The sequence below is a fragment of the Dryas octopetala genome, chromosome 3, assembly GCF_963921425.1.
Source record: "Dryas octopetala chromosome 3, drDryOcto1.1, whole genome shotgun sequence".
In the NCBI taxonomy this organism is placed as follows: domain Eukaryota; kingdom Viridiplantae; phylum Streptophyta; class Magnoliopsida; order Rosales; family Rosaceae; genus Dryas; species Dryas octopetala.
In genome coordinates, this window is record NC_141368.1 from 13,031,190 (window position 1) to 13,051,705 (window position 20,516).

Sequence of the window (20,516 nt, forward strand, 5' to 3'; positions counted from 1 at the left end):
GATCAAATAAACACTGTAAATTTTTGCCTCCACATGTTCTAGATTGTTCTGTGATAGTATTTTGTTATTTTAGACTAAAAAATCTGATTTAACAAATCAAGAATCTTTGTCCCTGTCTCCCTGATCATGGAAGTGAGAGCTGTTGATGGAGGTTGGATTTGATAAGCAAAGTTTGCCCTATGATGGCAGTCAAGAGCTGTGTGACCAGGCTTATAGCAAATTTGATAAACTGATCCCAACCGTACAAGATTCAAAGTACCTTGTGCAGAATTCACAGTAGACAGAATTTCTTGATTTATTAGTCTGTGATGGCATACCATAAGTACTCCCAAAATTACATGGGGCATTGCAGTTGTTACAATAGTTGTTGTATTTATTTTCTCAATATTGTCCTCTGCCTCAATTATATCTACCTTGATTTCTCCCTTTACCCTTGATCGCTCCAGTGATTGCCTCTGCCTCTTGATTGTTCCATGTTGGCGGCACTGATACCATGTTTGAATTACTGAATTGCAGAGAGAACCTTAGAAAATTGAATTGTATATTCTGATTTTCTGATCTTGTTCATGGTAAACACTAAGCATAAAGCTTAAATACAATCAGTTAAACTAAGGTTAAGCAAACCGGTTCAGTTATCCCAGAGTTAATATCCCTAAGTAACAGTAACAACTAATCCATAATAGCTACCCTTCATCTCTTTCTTGAATTGTCAATTCACATGTGGCTACATTCCAAAATGGGCTAAACTAAGGGAAGTGTCTTCTCTTTCCACGAAGTGTCTTCTACTAATTAGTGTAATTATATCCTTAATTTAGCTTAATTATTATGCTAATCACCATTTGATCTAATAGATAAAACCCAATCTCCCTTTGTCGGAGGTCATGCGATGAGGAACGCTTTACAGCTGATGAGTGATTAGCACCTTATTGATGAGGCAAAGATTGAGTCTCTTGGCTCGGTTTCACCTTATTGCTTGTGAGTACAATCCTAAACTCTCTATTTCTGTTATGATGAGCTTGTTGTTTGGAACTTTGGGTAGAAGAGGCTCCTCCTTGGTTGGAGCCCTATCTACAATCTGATATTGGTGTTGTACCTTGTAAGTGATCTTGCCATCAATAAAATTATATATATAATTTCTCTCCCCAAGACATTTGTTCTTTATTTAAAGAACGGATATGGACTTTTTTTATGAACTGACCCCAAAGAGATACTGTAACTAAAAGTTCTATTTAGTTCCAGCAATATCCGTAAGTTTTTACTTTTAACTACCACAGTACCACTAAATATTCCATAAATCTCGTATTCACTATCTGTCTTCCTTGGTCATTTATTCTGCTCAGTTGTGATTCGTTGTGGTTTGATTTATATCTGAATCTCGGGTTGCACCAATTAAAACCTAAAAAAATTAGATACAAACTATCTCAAAAGGATGAAGAAGTTTCAACTATAAATCAATGTCTGTTGAAAAATCTATGCATTGCCCAGCTATTACAGCCCTGTCAAAAAAATCTCTGCGACTAAAGTTTTGCAACTAGTTGTGTCCATTTACATTTCCCGAGCATTCATTTTTACTTGAAGTTTGATGTTGGGTGTAATTTTGACAGAACTACCACTGATTGCTATCCATCTTCATTCTTTCCAATTTTATCCTTAAGCTTCAACATATGTTACACTAGAACCGGAGCAAGCAGTATTGTCTCAAATCCATGTGATACAAATGCCATAACAATTAGCTCTAACCAAGCACAAGTGCACCTCTATCTCTACACAAAATATAGACAAGCAGGCACTTAGAGATGAAAGGCTACTTTCACTTTCTACTGTCTAATTTCCTTGTCAAAATAGGCTTCAAATCAAAACAAACAGATCCAAAAGAAAAGAAAAACAAAAGCAGGGAGTTAAAACTCAAATACACGCAACTCAATCATTCCTTCTTTTCTTTTCGGGGAATACCATGCAACAACCTTCCCTGACCGTAAAAGTCTCAAGGAGTAGTTCAAGCTGTATATGAAATCCTCAATATGTGGGCCACGTTTCCCAGGCAAAGAATCAAGCGAAACCCTGGAATCCACTCTAAAGACGATTGGTCCCGCGACCTATGAAGAAAGGGTATAGTATCAATAAGAATTGGCTGATTGCCTCCAGAGGCATTTAATTGTAACAACCAGTGAATTAGTAGTGTTTAATAATAAAAACCACTACTATGCATCTACAACAAAGTTCACCGCATCATGCATGAATATAGCCATAGTAAGGAGGTCAATTAGACCTCTCATTTTAAAGCTCTTGGTTGATCTAATAGTCAGAGATTATAGTACACGGGCAGTAAAATGGATGTACAGACTACAGACACCCACCAACAGAAAAATGGTTCTACTCTACAGATTAGATACTTATGATTAACATCACCAGGTTAAAGGACTGAAGCCGGACCCTTCCACACGTACCAATTAGCATTGACTATAACACTTTGCACTAGTTACATGTATTTAATAAGTTTTGTGTAGGGGGTGGTGTGTATTGGTTTTTTTTTTTTTTACCCATGGGTATAAATAGAAATACCTAATCTGCACTCATAAATAGAAATACCTATTTAGCAAAGGGTATAAATAGAAGTACCTGCTGTTGAAAGATTAGATTAAGCCTAGGGGAGGACATCGGATCTTTGGCACTACTAGCAGAGGAACTCTTGAAACCATTAATAACCCTATTAGCAACAGCTGAAGCTGAACAAATATCCAAGCGAGCATCTATCCTAGTTAGATCACCGTAGAGCTCTCTAAATTTCCCATGCTGGAACCTATAGCAAACTGAGCCAAAAAAATCAGCATTGAACGGACTCCTCTTCTTAGTACTTGTAGAATTGTCCCCATCTCCCCTCAATTCAACAGCCACTGAGCTGTGTCCATCCTGAAACCAGGCTTCGCAGCTGCCACCTAACATGTCATGCCACCATTGACAGAAGAAACAAGTGAGAAATAGCATTACAATCTTCATTTATAACATGTCAAACAAATTATATCCACTGGAAATTATTTAAATTAAAAAAAAAAAAAAAGCATAATAATTTTGATATGGTTTAAAAAATTACAGAAAAAAATAATTATTTAATTTTTTAGGCTGAATACCCATTAATTTTGACAAAAATAAAATATTATAATGGTCTGGTACAATGTATAACCATAATAAATGGTATAAACATCATGAAAGAGTAAAAGAAAAATAAAATAAAAAGAATGTAAACTGTCAGAAATTACCTAATCTGCACTCAAACAAAAAAAATAATAATAAAAAGAAATTGAGTTGTTTTGTTTGAAATTTTGTTTGGTTTTGGCAAAATGATCATTCATCTGGCATAACTTTGTCCCATCATGGATAAAGCAAAAGTAGTTACAAAAAATCTAGCATACATGCACAGCCTTTACCAATGGCTTTGAATGGGTAAGACCTTTTATCAATAAGTTTCAACCAACTTAAAATGTAGAAAGACATGTTCTTAAGAGTGCCTATATGCCTAAATGCTGAAAGTTAGAACCACATCAAGGTCTCCCCCCTCCATGGTTCATAGTTTAATGGGGCCTACATTAAGTAATGATAATTTGTATAATATCTATGTATTAATGTATGCAACATCAATCAGCCATAGTCCACCCTCATCGGATGTGAGCTCCAATAAGAAAAAAAAAAGTCACATTTTGATCAATTAAAGATGAAAGGGGGTAAATTCAATAACAAAGCCAAATATCAAGTTGTTTACATACATATTCAGAACCCACAACCCTTAATCCTGACCACAGGGTTATTATATTCTTAACTCTTTCATCCTTCTTTTTTTTGCCGCATATTTGGGTTGTCTAAAACAAGCACATAAGACGTACTGATTATGTGGACTAAAATAAGCACACAGCGTCTATCCTTTTTTTTTTCTTTGTCCAACATGTTACCAAGAGCCCTAAAAAATTATGTGGACTCATTAGAATTAATTTGACCAAACAGCAAACAGCAAGAAACAAAAGCAGAGAGCCTGAGTGAGAGAGAGAGAGAGAGAGAGAGAGAGGGAGGGAGGGAGGGAGAGATCACGGCTAGGAGAATTGGTGAAAGAAGGTAACCAGAATCCTCTTTGAGAAGACCTTAATTTTAATTACCAGTAGTAAATATTCCTCATTTATGATGTTTCTTCCACTGACTTCACGCTTACAGACCCCAAACATATGAAAGGAGGTGATGTCCTTAAGTAATAACTGACCTCAATATACTAAAAGTAGAAACTTTCCAGAAAATAAAATATAAATGAAAATAGGAGATGTAATCATTTTTCAGCACAACATACACACTAAAGCACATATATAAAACAAATATATAATGAGGCAAGTTTATAAATAATGCTTAGAATTTTTTTAAAAATAATGCACCTGATTTTATGTAATGAAACAAGACAAATTATTACAGAAAGATTGAGTAACTTGCAAGGCAGTAAGATTACCAAAAATTCCAGATACTGCAGCATGAGGTTCTCTGAGACGCACATCATATGATGGCCGCCAAAACCAACCCTTGTCTTTCTTTACCATGACATCCTTTTGTGTCTCCTTTTGCCTCCAAAGGTCTATACTTTTTTCATAAGAAAAGGCAGCCTTCGCACACAATCCAGGCATTAGAGAAGTAGGTGCCTCACCATTTATGGCATTAATTGCCTGGGGATGACCACTATTTTTATGTATGCCAATGCGGTACCGCAAACCAGATTCAGAAACAAGTGATGACAGGTCTAAGGAAATTGACTCTGGCACGTCCCAATATTGTCCATTATGGTCGATGAACTGCTCAGGCCATGCAGCCTCAAGTGTGATATCATGATAAAGAAGCTGTAAAAAATGCAAAGGTTGAGAAAACAATTAAAGGATCCAGACATGAGCTTTGTCACAAAAACAACTTATGCAGTATAGCCTATATGTTCAGTGCAGTTCACATGTTCAATTTGATTGATTCACATAATCCATACATACAAGCCAGATATGTAAACAGTTAAAACTTGTACGATAAGATGTTTGAAGCATGTTTCATATATATGCCAACTATATCCCATATTTCAACTTTCAAGAAAATTAGGGAAATAATACTGGCAAGTCGTATATTGAATCTGGTGAATCTATTTACCAGAAAAGAAAAAAAAAACCCACCACATGTTCAGATTAAAGACCAGATCATGTTCAAGTGATTAAGATCTTATAGATATATCCCTAGGATTATTTACATTTAACTTTAATTCACATAAGAAAAACTTGTTTTCAGAAAAAGAAACAAATTATTAGTTGGATACTGGATGTATGACATGGTACCAAGGCAAACCATAAAAACAAATTTGCATCTAACCCTACAATACAGTAACAAATCACCCACCTACCTAAAATAATTATACAATAAATCAGAACAAAAGACAGAAATTCTGACAGTTCCAAAATTATTATTTAAATAATTTGATTAAATATTAAAATTACGAATGCAAATGCAAATGCGTGCCTTGTGAAAGAGCATCATTTTGTTGCGGCGTCCTTTTTTCTCACCATGCCCCTCTGTGCTCAACTTTATGGATGATGAAGGAGTCAAAAGAAGCTGTGTGCATAATCCAAGCGAATAAAGTGACTTGTCCAAGAAATGCTTTGCCACATCTTTGACCGTAGGGACCTCCATCTCATCGTTAGTAGAAAATTCAGCTTTTATGGAAGAAATAAGTTTCTTCGGGCGGAACTGCCCAATTAATCCAAGCCACCTACACTCATGCAAAAACAAAAAAAAAAACAAAAATTAGTATGTCACACACTTGAGAATACTAGGCTTAATTGATAGATGTGAAAGATGGCTCTGGTCTATGACTCTAAACATTATGACTCAGAATGAATTCCTTCTTTAGCATGAGACATGCTCAAGGAAGTAGGACATTCAACTCCACAATTTCAGACATTTGGATCACTAATTTCATAAACCTGATGCATAAGAAGAACCCAGTATGCCCAGGCATGATGGAATAATAGTGAGAAAAATGCAGAACGGGTTGAGATGAGTTTCTGGTAAATTCAGTCACTTTCAATATCAATTCAAGCATCATATTTGTGACACTGAGACAGTACAAATTAGATAGTGCATTCGTTAGATAGGATATTGTGTGAGCTGCCACCTCAGTTTGTAAGGAAAATTTTGTACAACTCTTTGTAACTCTACCATTACTCGAACATATCCCCGGGGCCAGTTTGCAAGGCAGAATATAACTTCACTCTCAATTTGTACAACAGCCAATTCCATATCTAAACATTTTACTTTTATTCGTTAACACTCAATACCAATATCGATTAATTCATCAATAACCCAAAGCATATACGATATAACAATATTTTCCTAGATATCAAACAAGACTATTCATCAGTTGGTGACATAAAAATCTTTGACAAAGTACGACATTAAAAAACAAAAACCATCTGCTCATTGCTGAGTAAACAGAAGAAAAATTCTCAGTCTTATCCTTTTGCCTCTACCTAATTCAACTCCAGAACACAAATTTTTAGTCCCCTTTTCACCACACCTTCCCAGCAACCAAACAAACCACGAACCAATCCTTATAAACATTCAAAACCAACAACAACAAAAAAAAAACCAATAAATAAGCAAAGCATGTACAGCAGTGTACCAGTTAGAGGTGGCTGGTCTGAGCAAGAGGGACTGAAGAGAGAAAGAACCTAAGTCCTTCTGAGAAGTGGGAGAGTAAGAAGGTATAATACCCAAAGGGAACCCATTTCCCAAAAGAGAGAGCTGCTGAATCCTGAGGGCTCGACTAGCTCGAGCCCCGTCGAGAGGAAATGGGTCCCCAGGCACGGCCTTGGCTGAGCCCTCAAGGGTCTGAGGCGACGCCACGTTCAAGTCCCAGAAGGCTGAGTCCATTGCCGTCCTCAGGTTCGCCATTGCTCTTGCAGAGTGGGGGATTGAGTGAGTGAGAGAGGGAGTGCGAGTGTTTTTCTTGGCAATGGGTGGGTTTGTGAGGTTTTATTTGTCTCTTCCTTTGTTGGGTCCGGGGCTTCCATTTGGATTGGTTTTTACCGGATCGAACAATCGAATTTTTTTGATTTAGTAAACCAATTTTCTTAATCCAAAAATCAAAAATTTGAAACCGAAATATATTAAAAAAAAAAAAAAGAAGTTTGGTTTAATTTTGACAAATTTCAAAAAGAGTTAAATTTTACCGGTTACCAAATAATTATTATCGAAATAATTATTTATAGTTATTAAAGTACCAATGGTTACTGTTATTTATGAAATTTGAATTTAGGACATCTTTCCATAAAGTAGTGTCATTAGACCAAATGATCATGGCTATCATAATTAGTAAATTCACGTATTATATGCGTACGTACATTTTTAAAAAAAAAAAAAAACTTTCTTTTTTTCGTATTTTTCAATCCAAACATATAATACACATATTTTTCAATTATATGCGTATCAATCTCGTATTAAACACATATTATTCTTGTATTATTATGTATTATTTTGTATTTTTTAAGTATTATCCGTGTTTTTTGAAAAAGATAATAAAATATACATTCAGTAATGCTACACTTACCACATTTTTATACCACAATTTCATACCATGTTACATGGCATTCATACATTGGACACTACAAATTAAAAAATTAAACCTAAAAAAGAAAAAGGAAATACATATCCAGTAAAATAATGACACATCATGTGGGATACAAATGTGGGATACACATTATATCCAAATTTTTCACGGTACTTTTAGAGCAAATATTTTAAATAATACATATACATATTTTATAGTATTTTTGCTATCTCGTATATTACTAAGGCCCCGTTTGAGATTGCGGTGGAGAACCCAAAAGCTGCTGTAGATAACAATTTTCAATCACCTACATCAGTTTTGGTGTTTGGTAAAAAAATTAAAAACTGTTTTTCTCCACAATTCTCAACTCCCCATAGCAAAAACAGAAAGTAGATTTCTACATGCTTTTGAAAACTACAGTGAATCACATCAACAATTTTTAGTAATTATACACATCCACAACACTTTTACATTAACATTTACCAAACACTTTTTACTTTACAACTGACTTTACTTCACAGCTGTTTTACTTCAATACTGTTTTTCTTAGCAGCAATACCAAATTGGCCCTAACTATGTTGGCTATTATGACTAAATGTTGAAATATTTAAAAGAGTAAGGCTATGCAGACCACCCTTAGCTGCTGAGTTGACCACTCTAACATATTTTTTCCAACTTTTTTCCTATTTTACCCTTTATTGTAAAAACATGATGAAATCACCCAGATCCATTCGGTGGTCATCTACCGAAACATCCACCAATGTTCGGCAGATAAGTGTCAAATAAATACAAATATTTCGACAGATAACTGTCGAATGCCTTTTTCATTTTCATTCGGTGGTTATCTACCAAATAATCCATCAATGTTCAGCAGATAACTGTCGAATAACCATAAATATTTCGGTAGATAACTGTCGAATGACCCGACGAACAAAATTGAAATTTTTTGTTTAAAGGGTAAAGTTGAAATTTTGAAATAGGGTGGTCAACTCAGCAATTTAGGGTGGTTGGAATAGTATTGGCCTATTTAAAAAACTCATATTTTTAATTGTCAAACATTGGGCCTGGGCTAGGCTTGGGGTAGGTTGGACTAAAAAAATCTAACTGTCACCTTATTCTTTGCACAAAGGCCCACCCATAACAATGAATCGAGCCGATTATGGCCCAAAAAATTGAGTGCGGCTCGGCCGATCCATTGGGTCTAGCCTGTTTTTTCAAGCCTAAATTAAGTGACATTTGCACTCTCTCTCTCTCTCTCTCTCTCTCTCTCTCTCTCTCTCTCTCTCTCTCTCGATGTGCTTCCTTCAAAAATCTCTTTATTCATTTTCTGAAATAATAATTTATTCCAAGAGTGCACTCCTCTCCGATAATTTCTAACACTTATCCAAATTACCTATAAATACCCATTCTTAAAAACACAAACTCCTCAATTTCTCATTCCCACACAACACAAAAAATGAGAACTTCCACATTCTCTTTCACACTCCTCCCTCTCTGCCTCCTCCTCTTCACCTTCCATGCCATAACTGCCAACAATCTCATCACTGAAACTTGCAAGCAATGTGCCCAAAACGATCCAAACCTAAACTACAAGTTCTGCATTTCTTCTCTCCAAGCAGCTCCGAAAAGCCACTGCGCTAATGATCTCCATAAACTGGGCATGATATCAATGAAGTTAATCCACAACAACGTGACCAACACAAGGCATTTCATCAAACACCTTCTCAAGAACCAAAAATTTGACCCATTTCTAAAGGCGTGTTTGGATGACTGCTTGGAGCTTTACACAGATGCCATACCCACCATTAAGCAAGCCATCAAGGATTACAAGTCCAAGCACTTTGAAGATGCCAACATTGAAGTGGGTTCGATCATTGATGCCTCCTCAACTTGTGAAGATGGGTTCAAGGAGAAAAAAGGGTTGGTTTCTCCATTGACAAAGAGGAACAACCAAACGTTTCAGTTGTCTGCTATAGCACTTTCAATAATCAATATGCTTAATTCATCATTTGATTAGATAATAAAGAAGGTATGCATGGCTGTCTTTGTTTAAATAATTTGTTCTTATTTTGGGGTTTTTTAAATTATATTAGTTTTCATAATCATTCCTTGTGAATGTTATTGTTGGGCTACTGGCTGCTTCTTGTTATTTGTATGGTTCTTTCTTAATTCTGCTTGCTGTAATATGTACACAAATGTAATTAATCAGAAGAAATAATTAGAAAGTTACTAATGGTGAGCTTTGAAGCTAACATCAAGAAAGAGTAACTTCTAATTAATCCTTTTATATTGAATTATTTTCTAAGACAGATAGAAGTAATTAGAATTAAGTTCATAACATTCTTGTATGATCACTGCTCATCAGCATAGAAGAAATAAAAATACCCATATGTTTTTCTTTCGTGCTTGTAGTTTATTACTCATTATTGAGTAGAGGTTAATCCACGCTAATTTGTGACATTTTGAGTTTGAATTTTATTCCAACTCTATGTGATTGGTACAAGTGGTGGATCCCAACTTAATCTCTAACAAACCTGATGGAGGTAAGGCCACAATGAGAATGGTTCAAAGAGTTATAAAGGTATTTAGTCGGTGGAATAATGCTAGGATTTCAATTTTGTCTCCCAAATTTATAAACTAAATTATGTGGCCGGCAGTGTATAACAGTATAAGTCAATAATTTACTATGAAATAGTGTCACATGTATTTGGAATCCTTAGCCCTATTCCTAAACTCGAATTGAAACCTTATAAATACCATATGCCATGTCCTCTTAAAAAAAAAAAAAAAAAAATACCATATGCCATTATTTTTTCCATGATTATTGACGTTGATCATGTATGTGGGATTTCAGTGCAAATCTTTAAGTACATCAGCGATGACAATTGCATACATGCATGTGTATAAGCGATTGTTAAAATCAGATCTCATAAGTCATAATTAAAGTATGTGGCCGGGAGAGCCTTGTAGCACAAGTCTTGTTTATAATAGATTGCTTCGAGGATGAAATTTTAGCTGTTGATGCAAGAATTCTACTTATTGGCTTTGGTTGTTAGATGACAAAATATATATGGCCTATTAGCATTTAAGGGCCTCCTAACTTTCGAAGAAAACGTCAAGAAGTTAAACAAACAAACCCCCATAATCCCACATGATATTGTGAAGTACAAATCATTAAATTTACTAAGAAAAGTCTTGTCCATACAAGACTTCCACCGACATAATAGTTGTTAGGCTGAGAGATCGAAGGATAATTAATTAGCTCAAACAGAGAGAGGCCAAGAAGAAATGAGAAACTAAACGAAACCTTTTACCCATGGATTGCCAATAAAATTTGGAAAATGCTTTAAAATCCAATTTCTCTTTTCCAACACCCTTAAATTTTATGAATTTTTTTAGGCGACCGTCATATTGTCTTTAAACATATACTTGAGTCACATCATATATAAATGTGAGTACAAAAAAATATGCGGATTTTAATGGAATTGTGAACCTATGTAGTCCCCACACCATCTAAGAGTGAAAAAATTTATTTCTATTATGTCTTCCATAAAATTTAGAGTAGCCTTTATTTTCAAAATTAAATAACAACTTGGAAATGTATATGAGATTTTTTTTCCCATATTTTGTATACCCGCGGTATGAATAGATTAAATTTTTACCTGAGAATGAGATAGTGATAAAATGAGAAATAAAAATCTACTTGGGGTTGTCATTCTCATTCATAAAATGAGTTTATAATAATTTTAATTGACTATATTACCAATCGACCATAAATTAAAATATCCTTTAATTATATACTTTTGAGTCCAAAAAAAGAAACCCATGATTGGCCGGCCCATCTACAAAAACACATGACAGGCCGGTCCACTTTCCTTCTCCTTCCTTTCTCATCTCCCCCGATTTTCTCTATTCTCCTTCCCTGATCACAATTTCTCTCGTTGACCCTCTCTGTTCGGCGTTATTGCCGGTGATCTCGATAGCAAAAAGACAGTCGTCCTTCCCTCTCCCTCTCGGCGTCTATCTCTTGCCAAGAAACCGGCCAAAACTCGCAACCTAAACCCAAGCTCAATTGGCCCCCTCCGCCATTGACCTCCTTTTTCGGCGGAATCAGGACAGGCCACTACCTCCAGTCAACTTCCCTCGACGAGTTGGTCACTCTAGTGTGTTTAGATTCTTCATCCAACCACCTGGGAAGATGAATTGAAGCTCCAAAGTCGGCGGCTTTTCCGGCTAGTTTCTAGCGGTTCCGGCAATGAAATTCGTCGAGTGAGGTATGGATTTTGATCCTTTCCCTTTATTCTAGTTGTCTATATGCTTAATTTGATTCAATTGTTGCTCAAAATGAAAAACCCAATTCAGAACCCGCGGGCTCCGCCGCAGCTAGTGGCTGGGTTGGGTTTCCTTGTTCAATTTCGATCCCCTTTGAATCTAATTGAAGTATTTGTGTTGAATTGGGCTTGAATTGTGTGATTTTTCCCTGTCCAGGTGACTGGTCGCCCACTGCCACCGCGATCTCTTGATACTGTTCACTGAGCGCTAGGCAAATTGCCACTGTGCGCTCGTAAATTGCTACTGTGCGACAATAACTATTTGAATTGCAAAAAAACTCTATTAATTGCCATTGTACGACGATAGTGGCAATGACAATGACAATTTGCCTAGTTTTCAAAATAAAAAAATTTACGCAAAAAAAATAATATGGACTTTATTTGTACAAAATGGACCTATTTATTATTTTAACTTTTTAGGTGGGTTTGTTTATCATTAATTAAGAGCTATAAAATGAATTTTAGAGTAATTTACTGTATCACTTTTTTTTTTTTTTTTTTTCAGAGCTAGTGGCAAATCTACATTAGGTGTTTTTTGTTTTTGTTTTTTTTGCTATGCATTAACCATCATTGTTGACTTATTAGTCACGTGGGATGTGGAAAAATTAACCAAAAAATAAAATATTTGTTTTTTTTTTTTCTGCTAAACATTAAACAAAGAATAAAGTTTCATAAAAAATTTGTTTCCTTCTCAAGTTAATTACATTTATACCCCCTGAGGTTTATCGTCTTTTCACACACCCCCTGGGGTTTCAATAATTACACATACACCCCCCTGAGGTTTTAAAACTATTGCATATAACCCCCTACAAGAGAAAAAAAGAAATAAACAAAAAATAAAATATTTGTATTGAAGTTGAACCTTACACCTTGAGTAATCTTATTAGGCCATTTTACCCATTAGCATGTCTTTTTGCATAATTTCTCATCATTTTTCGTCTTACTATAGGGGGTTATATGTAACAGTTTTGAAACCTCAGAGGGTGTATGTGTAATTATTGAAACTCCAGGGGTGTATGTGAAAAGACGATAAATCTCAGGGAGTGTAAGTGTAATTAACTCTTCCTTCTCCCTTCCCAGTTCCCCCAATCCCCAAAAGGCAAAATGGACAAAATAGAAAAGTTCAAAACTTCTTTGCAAACAACAGGCAATAGCAACACAGATATTTCAGATATCTCTCTCTATCTCTTAGTCCCCACAGACCCCACCGGCCACCTCACATAGTTCCAACTCCAAAAAGGTATTATATGAGTCTTTAAAATTAGGTGCTTTGATTATTTTTTATGATAAAATTAGGGTTTGATTCTCTTTATTATTAAATTATAGCTTGATTATTCTGATGATTAAATTAGAACTTGATTATTGAGGATTTGCTTGAATTTTTCTACCATTGAAGAAATTTTTTTAGTAACTTTTAGTCTTTTACCTATTAAGTTGGGATTCGAGGAATTGGGAACATAAAAAAAAATACACATTCTAAACATAGTGGTGTGTTGCTGGGGTTTAATTGCTACTCACACAAGTTTAAATATATTAAAGTAGTGGATATATATTTGATGTTTCATACTTGATTTAAAAGAAAAAATAATGAAATTGTATACATCTTACAAAAAGAAAAAATGTAAGTATTGGTCTACAAATTATTATTGTCGGAAGCCAAGTAAGTTTGTTTTTACTTTATGACAAAAATATTTGGCAAGCTAAGTTTAGCCTAGTTTACTTAGAAATTCTAGATTCACCCATGTTTAGAGCAATATCCTTTATATCCTAAAAATTAGGCTCTTTAGAGTTTAGAGAACTTCAATAATCTTTTTTCAATGTGCAAAAAAAATTAAAATCTTTTTTAATTAGTAAAAAAACTATTAATTAATTGATAAATAATTTCAGGAGGACATAAGTCATTACGAGTTTGTCTTCTTGAATAACTTAAAGAAATAATAACTTCAAGAAAGAGTAATTTTGATCGATGTCTTGGACTTTAATGCTGAACAACATTATGGGCTGGATAGTGACTGCTTTAGGATCACAAAATAACAACTCCGCCTCATATATTGATATATATACGTCAACAACCTACTTTTCACAATTGACCAGGATTATAAAGCGATCCTCCAAACCCTACAAGTACCTATCCTCTCAAAAAAAAAAAAAAAAAAAAAAAAAAAAAGGACCTTTTGAGACTGTTATGAGTGATTCATGAGGTGGGTTTCTGGGCACATGCATATGGCCGGTGATGTTCTTTTTAGATGAACTCAAAACACGACATGTGTGCAAATGTGATAGCATCAAAAGAAAAAGAAAAAAAAGTGTATTACATGACTAGTTTTTTTTTTTTTTTTTTGGGTCTGAATTTTAGATGACTAGTTGAGAGTGTAATTAGCATATTATCTTCAGTTTATTAAGTTTAATATAACAATTTTTTAAAATAAATAATATTATACGTGAGATTTTCTACATGCTGAATTATACAAGTAATAAACGACATCAAGAATTTTATCTTGGTACAAAGAATAATTTTTCTTGGGTACTGATGCGCTCCCTTTGTATTAGTATTCCTGTTGCAATAAAGTTCTTCTCTTCGGAGTCTTCAAAATTAGAGTCCTTGGCTTTAATAACTTCCTTTTGGAACAGGAAGCCCATCTCGGCTGGAGAGTGGCTGCTATAAGATCGCAACCTAACTCACTCTGTGTCTCTCTCTTTCTCTTAGAGATATCTTCAAACACCTGTTTACTCATGAGGTATATGCTTTATGAGCTTTATGTAAATTTCGAACCAGCTTTAAAAATGCTCCACTCTGCATTTTTATGTGTTCCTGTTCACATTTTTAAAAGAAAAAATAAACTTTGTATTGTTAACAAGAATACAAGTTAGTAACAATACAAATTGTGAGAAGAAAATAAGTCATACTATTTTGATGGAAAACATTTACTGGAAAAGGCTATTCAAATCTTTCTCTGTTGGCAAATCTTCCACTTGCCAGGTCCTTTGCCTATAATACTCCTTTGTCCAATTGCTAGAGGTTTGATCCATGAAAATGTCCAAGGCCATACACAGATGTTACTGGACCAAAATTATGAGTATTGCATATATGACGTACGAGAAATAATTAGTTTGATACAGAGAACAAAACCTAGCTCCCCTCTTCTTTTCTTTTTTCTGGCTGGGCTAGACAAAGGCACCATATATTTAGCCTCAAACACAACTAACTACACAAAACGTGCCCTTGGAATAAGTTGATGCATCTTCTTCAAATTTCAAATCAGGATTTTAATGATGTTGGTATTACTCTTAATTGTTGTTAGACTGTTCTGGTGACCAGCCTTGAAATACTTGAAACAACCAATTAGCTAAATTGGCAAAATATGATCTCATGCACAAGGGCACAATTTTCCAATATGGGGAGCAGTAAGTCATTTATGCTTCAAAAAATTTGTCAAATTGTGATCAACCAAGTCATTTATGGTTTAGGATTTAACTCTCAATTTTCAGGAGAAGCATAAAACTTCAGAGCTAAACCTTAAACTACAATTGATGATATAAGTAAACGAAATAAATGAATAGGGACAGAAAAGCAAATTTGTTACAAGTACACTATAAATGTAACCGTCTTATGGGTGTCAAAGACCAGAAAAGAAACTAAAAAAAATGGGTAGGGGCCGGGGAACAAAAGTAAAATGCATGGAGGTAGAAAAAAATAGAAAAAATGGTTGGAGAGATTAGAAAAGTCTGAGGCATTTAATGGACTATAACAGGATGAACTCAAAACACGACATATGTACAAAAGATAGCGATCCAAAAGAAGAAAAAATGAAGTGTATTAGATGAAAGTGTAATTAGCAGATCATCTTAAACTTATTATTAATATATTATAATTGTTGATTTTCTACATGTTGATTGATACAAGTGATAAACGACATCATGATTGATGCAAGGTCATCAACACAACTCCCCCAATGTATCTCTCTTTCTCTCAAAGATGTCTTCAAAAACCTGCTTGGTGTAATCAAAACTAAAAACTCATTCTCTTTGATTATTTACCACTAGGTGAATTTGGTGATTGAGTGAATCTTGGATGGTTGTATTTGTTTAGTCTTGAATTTGGGTTTACCTAATGTCATAAATGAGGTACGCTTTACTTCTGGGGTATTTGATTATGTTGCTTAATTGCAGTTTCCAAGACTTGTTGTGTGTGCTGAATTGTCATTTTGAAATGTTCAATCTGGGAGTTTTTTTTTTTTTTTTTTGAATGGAATGTTCTAGTTTACTTATATCAGTGGAAATATCATTGGAATATCAAATCTAGTTACTTGGTAGCGAAGAAGCCTCATATAAGCCAACTACTTACTTTCATAATTGACTAGGAATGCTACTATCTTGATGTTCTATAAATTTCTTGCCTTCTTGGAATTATCAGTAGAATTCTGTAGATGTTGTAAAAGTATGTGAAAATTAGGGTTTGTGGAAAGGAGGAGACAGAGAGAATATCATCAGTCTCCTTCATTCATGTTATAAATATCCTTATATAGAGGTAGGGTTTACTAGGTTTTAAATATTTACTAGTATACCCCTACCACTAATTACAGGAATAGCCACTTAATTATAACAATATATTTACAACACTCCCCCTTGGATATTCCATGTCATTAGTGTTGTCTCTGCTATGCGCTTCTAAGTTGCCTCGTTAAAACCTTGCCAAGTAATAAAAACCCTGTGGGAACAAAAACAATCTTGGTCGAAGGAAAAAGAGTGCAACGCGCTTGAGTGTGGAGTAGTCACATCAGAACCTCGAAAGTAGGTGAAGTCATATCTTCTGGATCATAGGCGAATAGTATGTCAATGGGAGCGGGGTGCATTAGAGTTGCTACACCAAAACCTTGCCCGGTAAACCCAATGGGAAAAACCCGTGGTCGAAGGGAAAAGATGAGCAAATGCATATATATCAGATCAACACATCTTCAGGATGTAGTATGAGTAGGGTGACCATGCCAAGATGTGCCTCATTAAAACCTTGCCAGGTAACAAAACCCAGTGGGACAAAATAACCCTGGACGAAGGACAAAAGAGTACACGATGGTCAAGTGAGTATGCTTCGGGATACTCCCCCTGATGTCGACTCCCCCTGAAGATTACATACTAGGTAAATCAGCCAATCTACGCAAACCAATACCTCGAACATGCATCAAGAACGTGGACTTTGGTAGTGACTTGGTAAAGAGGTCTGCATGGTTGTCTTGAGATCGGATCTGCTTGACTTCAATCATCTGATGCTCTTGTTGCTGTTGATTGAAGAAGAACTTTGGTGCAATATGCTTGGTGTTGTCTCCTTTGATGAAACCCGTCTTCATCTGTTCGATGCAAGCGGCATTATCCTCATAGATAATCGTTGGTTCATTAGTGGTGAAATTCAGCCCACACGTACTTCGAATATGTTTGGAAACTGCTCTCAGCCATATACATTCACGAACTGCTTCGTAAAGGGCTATAATCTCAGCATGATTCGAAGAGGTAGCAACAAGGGTCTGTTTCGTTGACCTCCAAGATATTGCTGTATTCCCAATGGTAAAGACGTAACCAGTTTGAGAACGCGCCTTGTGCGGGTCTGATAGATACCCTGCGTCAGCATATCCAACAAGGCGGGCATCGTTCCGAGGATCGAGGGGGTTCGATCCATTCCTTGATGCATAGGGATAGAATAAGCCCATATCCGTCGTACCTCTAAGGTAGCGGAAAATGTCTTTTATGCCATTCCAGTGGCGGCGTGTTGGCGCAGAGCTATATCTAGCTAACAAGTTCACAGCGAATGAGATGTCCGGTCTAGTACATTGAGCCAAGTACAATAATGCGCCTATTGCACTTAGATATGGGACTTCTGGTGCCAATATCTCTTCGTTATCATCTGCGGGACGAAACGGATCCTTCTTAGGATCTAGACTACGGACGATCATGGGTGTGCTAGAAGGCTTCGCTTTATCCTCATTAAAGCGCCTTAACATCTTCTGGATGTAATTCGATTGATGGACTAGAATTCCATCTGCACGGTGCTCGAGCTCCAGGCCGAGACAGAAATTCGTTCTCCCAAGATCTTTCATCTCGAATTCCAACTTCAGGTGTTTAGCAGTTTCCTTGATCTCTTCAGGAGTACCAATTAGATTCATGTCATCGACATAAACAGCTACAATAGCAAAACCAGAACTTGTTTTCTTAATAAACACGCAAGGGCATAGATCATTATTCACATATCCCATCCCGATCAAATACTCACTTAGACGGTTATACCACATCCGTCCGGATTGTTTCAATCCATATAGTGAACGCCTCAAACGAATGGAGAGCGTGTTCCGTGGTCTGGAACTATTTGCATCGGGTATCTTAAGTCCTTCGGGAACTTTCATATATATCTCTGTATCAAGATCCCCATAGAGATAAGCAGTGACCACATCCATAAGCTGCATACTCAGTTTTTCGGAAACTACCAAACTGATAAGGTAGCGGAACGTTATCACGTCCATTACGGGAGAATACGTTTCCTCGTAATCAATCCCAGGGCGTTGAGAAAATCCTTGCGCCACTAGACGAGCCTTGTATCTTACAATCTCGTTTTTCTCATTACGCTTCCTTACAAATACCCATTTAAATCCTACAGGTTTAACATGGGAAGGTGTAGGAACGACAGGCCCAAACACCTTTCTCTTTGTCAAGGAATCTAATTCGACCTGGATTGCTTCTTTCCATTTTGGCCAGTCGTCTCGACGTTGACATTCATCAACGGAGCGAGGTTCGATGTCATCGCTAGTTATGATTTCGGTAGCTACCGCGAATACAAATATATCATCGATGATAATCTCGTTTCGATTCCAGAGCTCACTTAAGCATGCATAATTTATAGAGATCTCTCTGTTCTCGGGAGTGGGTTCAGATGTTGGAGCGTCCCCCAACACCGTCTCTTCCAGGACGGACCCATAATCCGGAACTATTTCGTGAGATGGATCGGTTGAGATTGCGATGTCAGGAAGACTCGTTTGTGCCAAATTTATCCTCTTCCGGGGATAAGAGTCCTTCGAACCTAGTGGTCTACCTCGCTTCTGGGCAGGGACATAAGACTGGTTAGCCGCTATGGCCGTACCTCGTCCATCTGGGACGACGCGTCCTTCAGGGACAGATATCCTTGCAGGCACGTTTGCAGCAGGTATATGTGATCTCGTCACTTTAGCTAGATCAGAGAAAGCGTCTGGCATATTATGAGCTACACTCTGTAGATCTAGAATTCTCCGCACTTCACTATCACATTGTGCGGTTCGGGGATCGAGATGAGACATAGTGGGGACATTCCACGTCAATTCACGTCGTTCTTCAGGAACGGTGACGTTCTTATCTCCCCCTAACAGCGGGAAGACTGTCTCATCAAAGTGACAATCCGCAAATCTGGCGGTAAAGAGATCGCCTGTCAAGGGCTCTAAAAAGCGTATAATAGATGGGGATTCATAACCGACATATATGCCCATCCTTCGTTGAGGACCCATTTTGGTACGTTGTGGCGGCGCAACTGGCACATAAACTGCACACCCAAATATGCGTAAGTACGAAACGTCAGGTTCGTACCCAGTCACCAGCTGTAACGCAGAGTAAGGTTGGGTAGCAGTGGGCCTCAACCGGACCAACATGGCTGCATGCAAGATTGCATAGCCCCACGCAGAAATTGGAAGCTTGGTGCGCATAACCAAGGTTCGTGCGATCATTTGTAATCTTTTAATGAACGCTTCTGCGAGACCATTCTGGGTGTGAACATGGGGAACTGGATGTTCAACATCAATCCCAAGGGACATGCAATAATCATCAAAAGTTTTCGATGTAAACTCTCCGGCATTATCAAGTCTTATAGACTTTATGGGATAATCCGGGTGGTGAGCCCTCAATTTAATGATCTGGGCGAGGAGTTTAGCAAAGGCAGCATTTCTTGTGGACAATAGTGTAACATGTGACCACCTTGTCGATGCATCAACCAAAACCATGAAATATTTAAATGGTCCGCATGGTGGTTGGATAGGTCCACAAATATCCCCTTGTATCCTTTGCAGGAAAAGGGCGGAGTCTTTACTAGTCTTTGCATATGATGGTCTAGTATTCAACTTTCCGAGCGAGCAGGCTTGGCATAGTGTGTCACTAAACACAAGATCCTTATTAGTAAGGGGATGCCCGTGTGATGAATTGAGGATACGGCGCATCATACTTTGACCTGGGTGTCCCAACCGGTCATGCCATAGCAAGAAACTGCTCAAATTGGTTAACTTCTGGTTAACTATGTGATTTGCCTCAATCGATCTAATGGTGATCATATAGAGACCGCTCGATAGGCATTTCAATTTCTCCAATGTACGCTTCTGGCCATATAAATTGGAGGTTATGCAAAGATATTCCACTCCATTTTCCTCAGTGGTTTCAACGTGATAACCGTTGGCTCGAATATCCTTAAAACTCAACAACGTTCTTCTGGAACATGGAGAATATAAGGCCTCATTAATGGTAAATTCGGTACCATTGGACAACATAAAATGGGCTTTGCCATGACCCTCTATCAG

General features: G+C 36.6%; 1 protein-coding gene and 1 pseudogene across 1 annotated transcript; one reads left to right on the forward strand and one right to left on the reverse strand.

Annotated features, from left to right (window-relative positions):
* Window positions 1–1,633: 1,633 nt before the first annotated feature.
* On the reverse strand, window positions 1,634–6,992 carry LOC147291061 (TRIGALACTOSYLDIACYLGLYCEROL-like protein). Its single transcript, XM_086237325.1, has 5 exons — window positions 6,683–6,992; window positions 5,521–5,770; window positions 4,484–4,865; window positions 2,620–2,936; window positions 1,634–2,096 (listed from the first exon to the last, which is right to left on the reverse strand). Exons 1-5 carry the CDS (start codon window positions 6,952–6,954, stop codon window positions 1,899–1,901), a joined length of 1,419 nt encoding a protein of 472 aa, XP_086093451.1. The 5' UTR covers window positions 6,955–6,992; the 3' UTR covers window positions 1,634–1,898.
* A 2,050-nt stretch (window positions 6,993–9,042) lies between these two features.
* On the forward strand, window positions 9,043–9,770 carry LOC147291062 (putative invertase inhibitor pseudogene; annotated as a pseudogene).
* Window positions 9,771–20,516: the final 10,746 nt, after the last annotated feature.

Bases quoted from the DNA above. Each gene is read 5' to 3' on its own strand.
- LOC147291061 (XM_086237325.1), bottom strand. From the start codon at position 6,954: ATGGCGAACCTGAGGACGGCAATGGACTCAGCCTTCTGGGACTTGAAC. The intron at 4,866-5,520 runs GCACGCATTTGC...CATTTTTTACAG, and splicing joins AAATGATGCTCTTTCACAAG to CTTCTTTATCATGATATCAC. The intron at 2,937-4,483 runs GTAATCTTACTG...ATGACATGTTAG, and splicing joins TGCAGTATCTGGAATTTTTG to GTGGCAGCTGCGAAGCCTGG.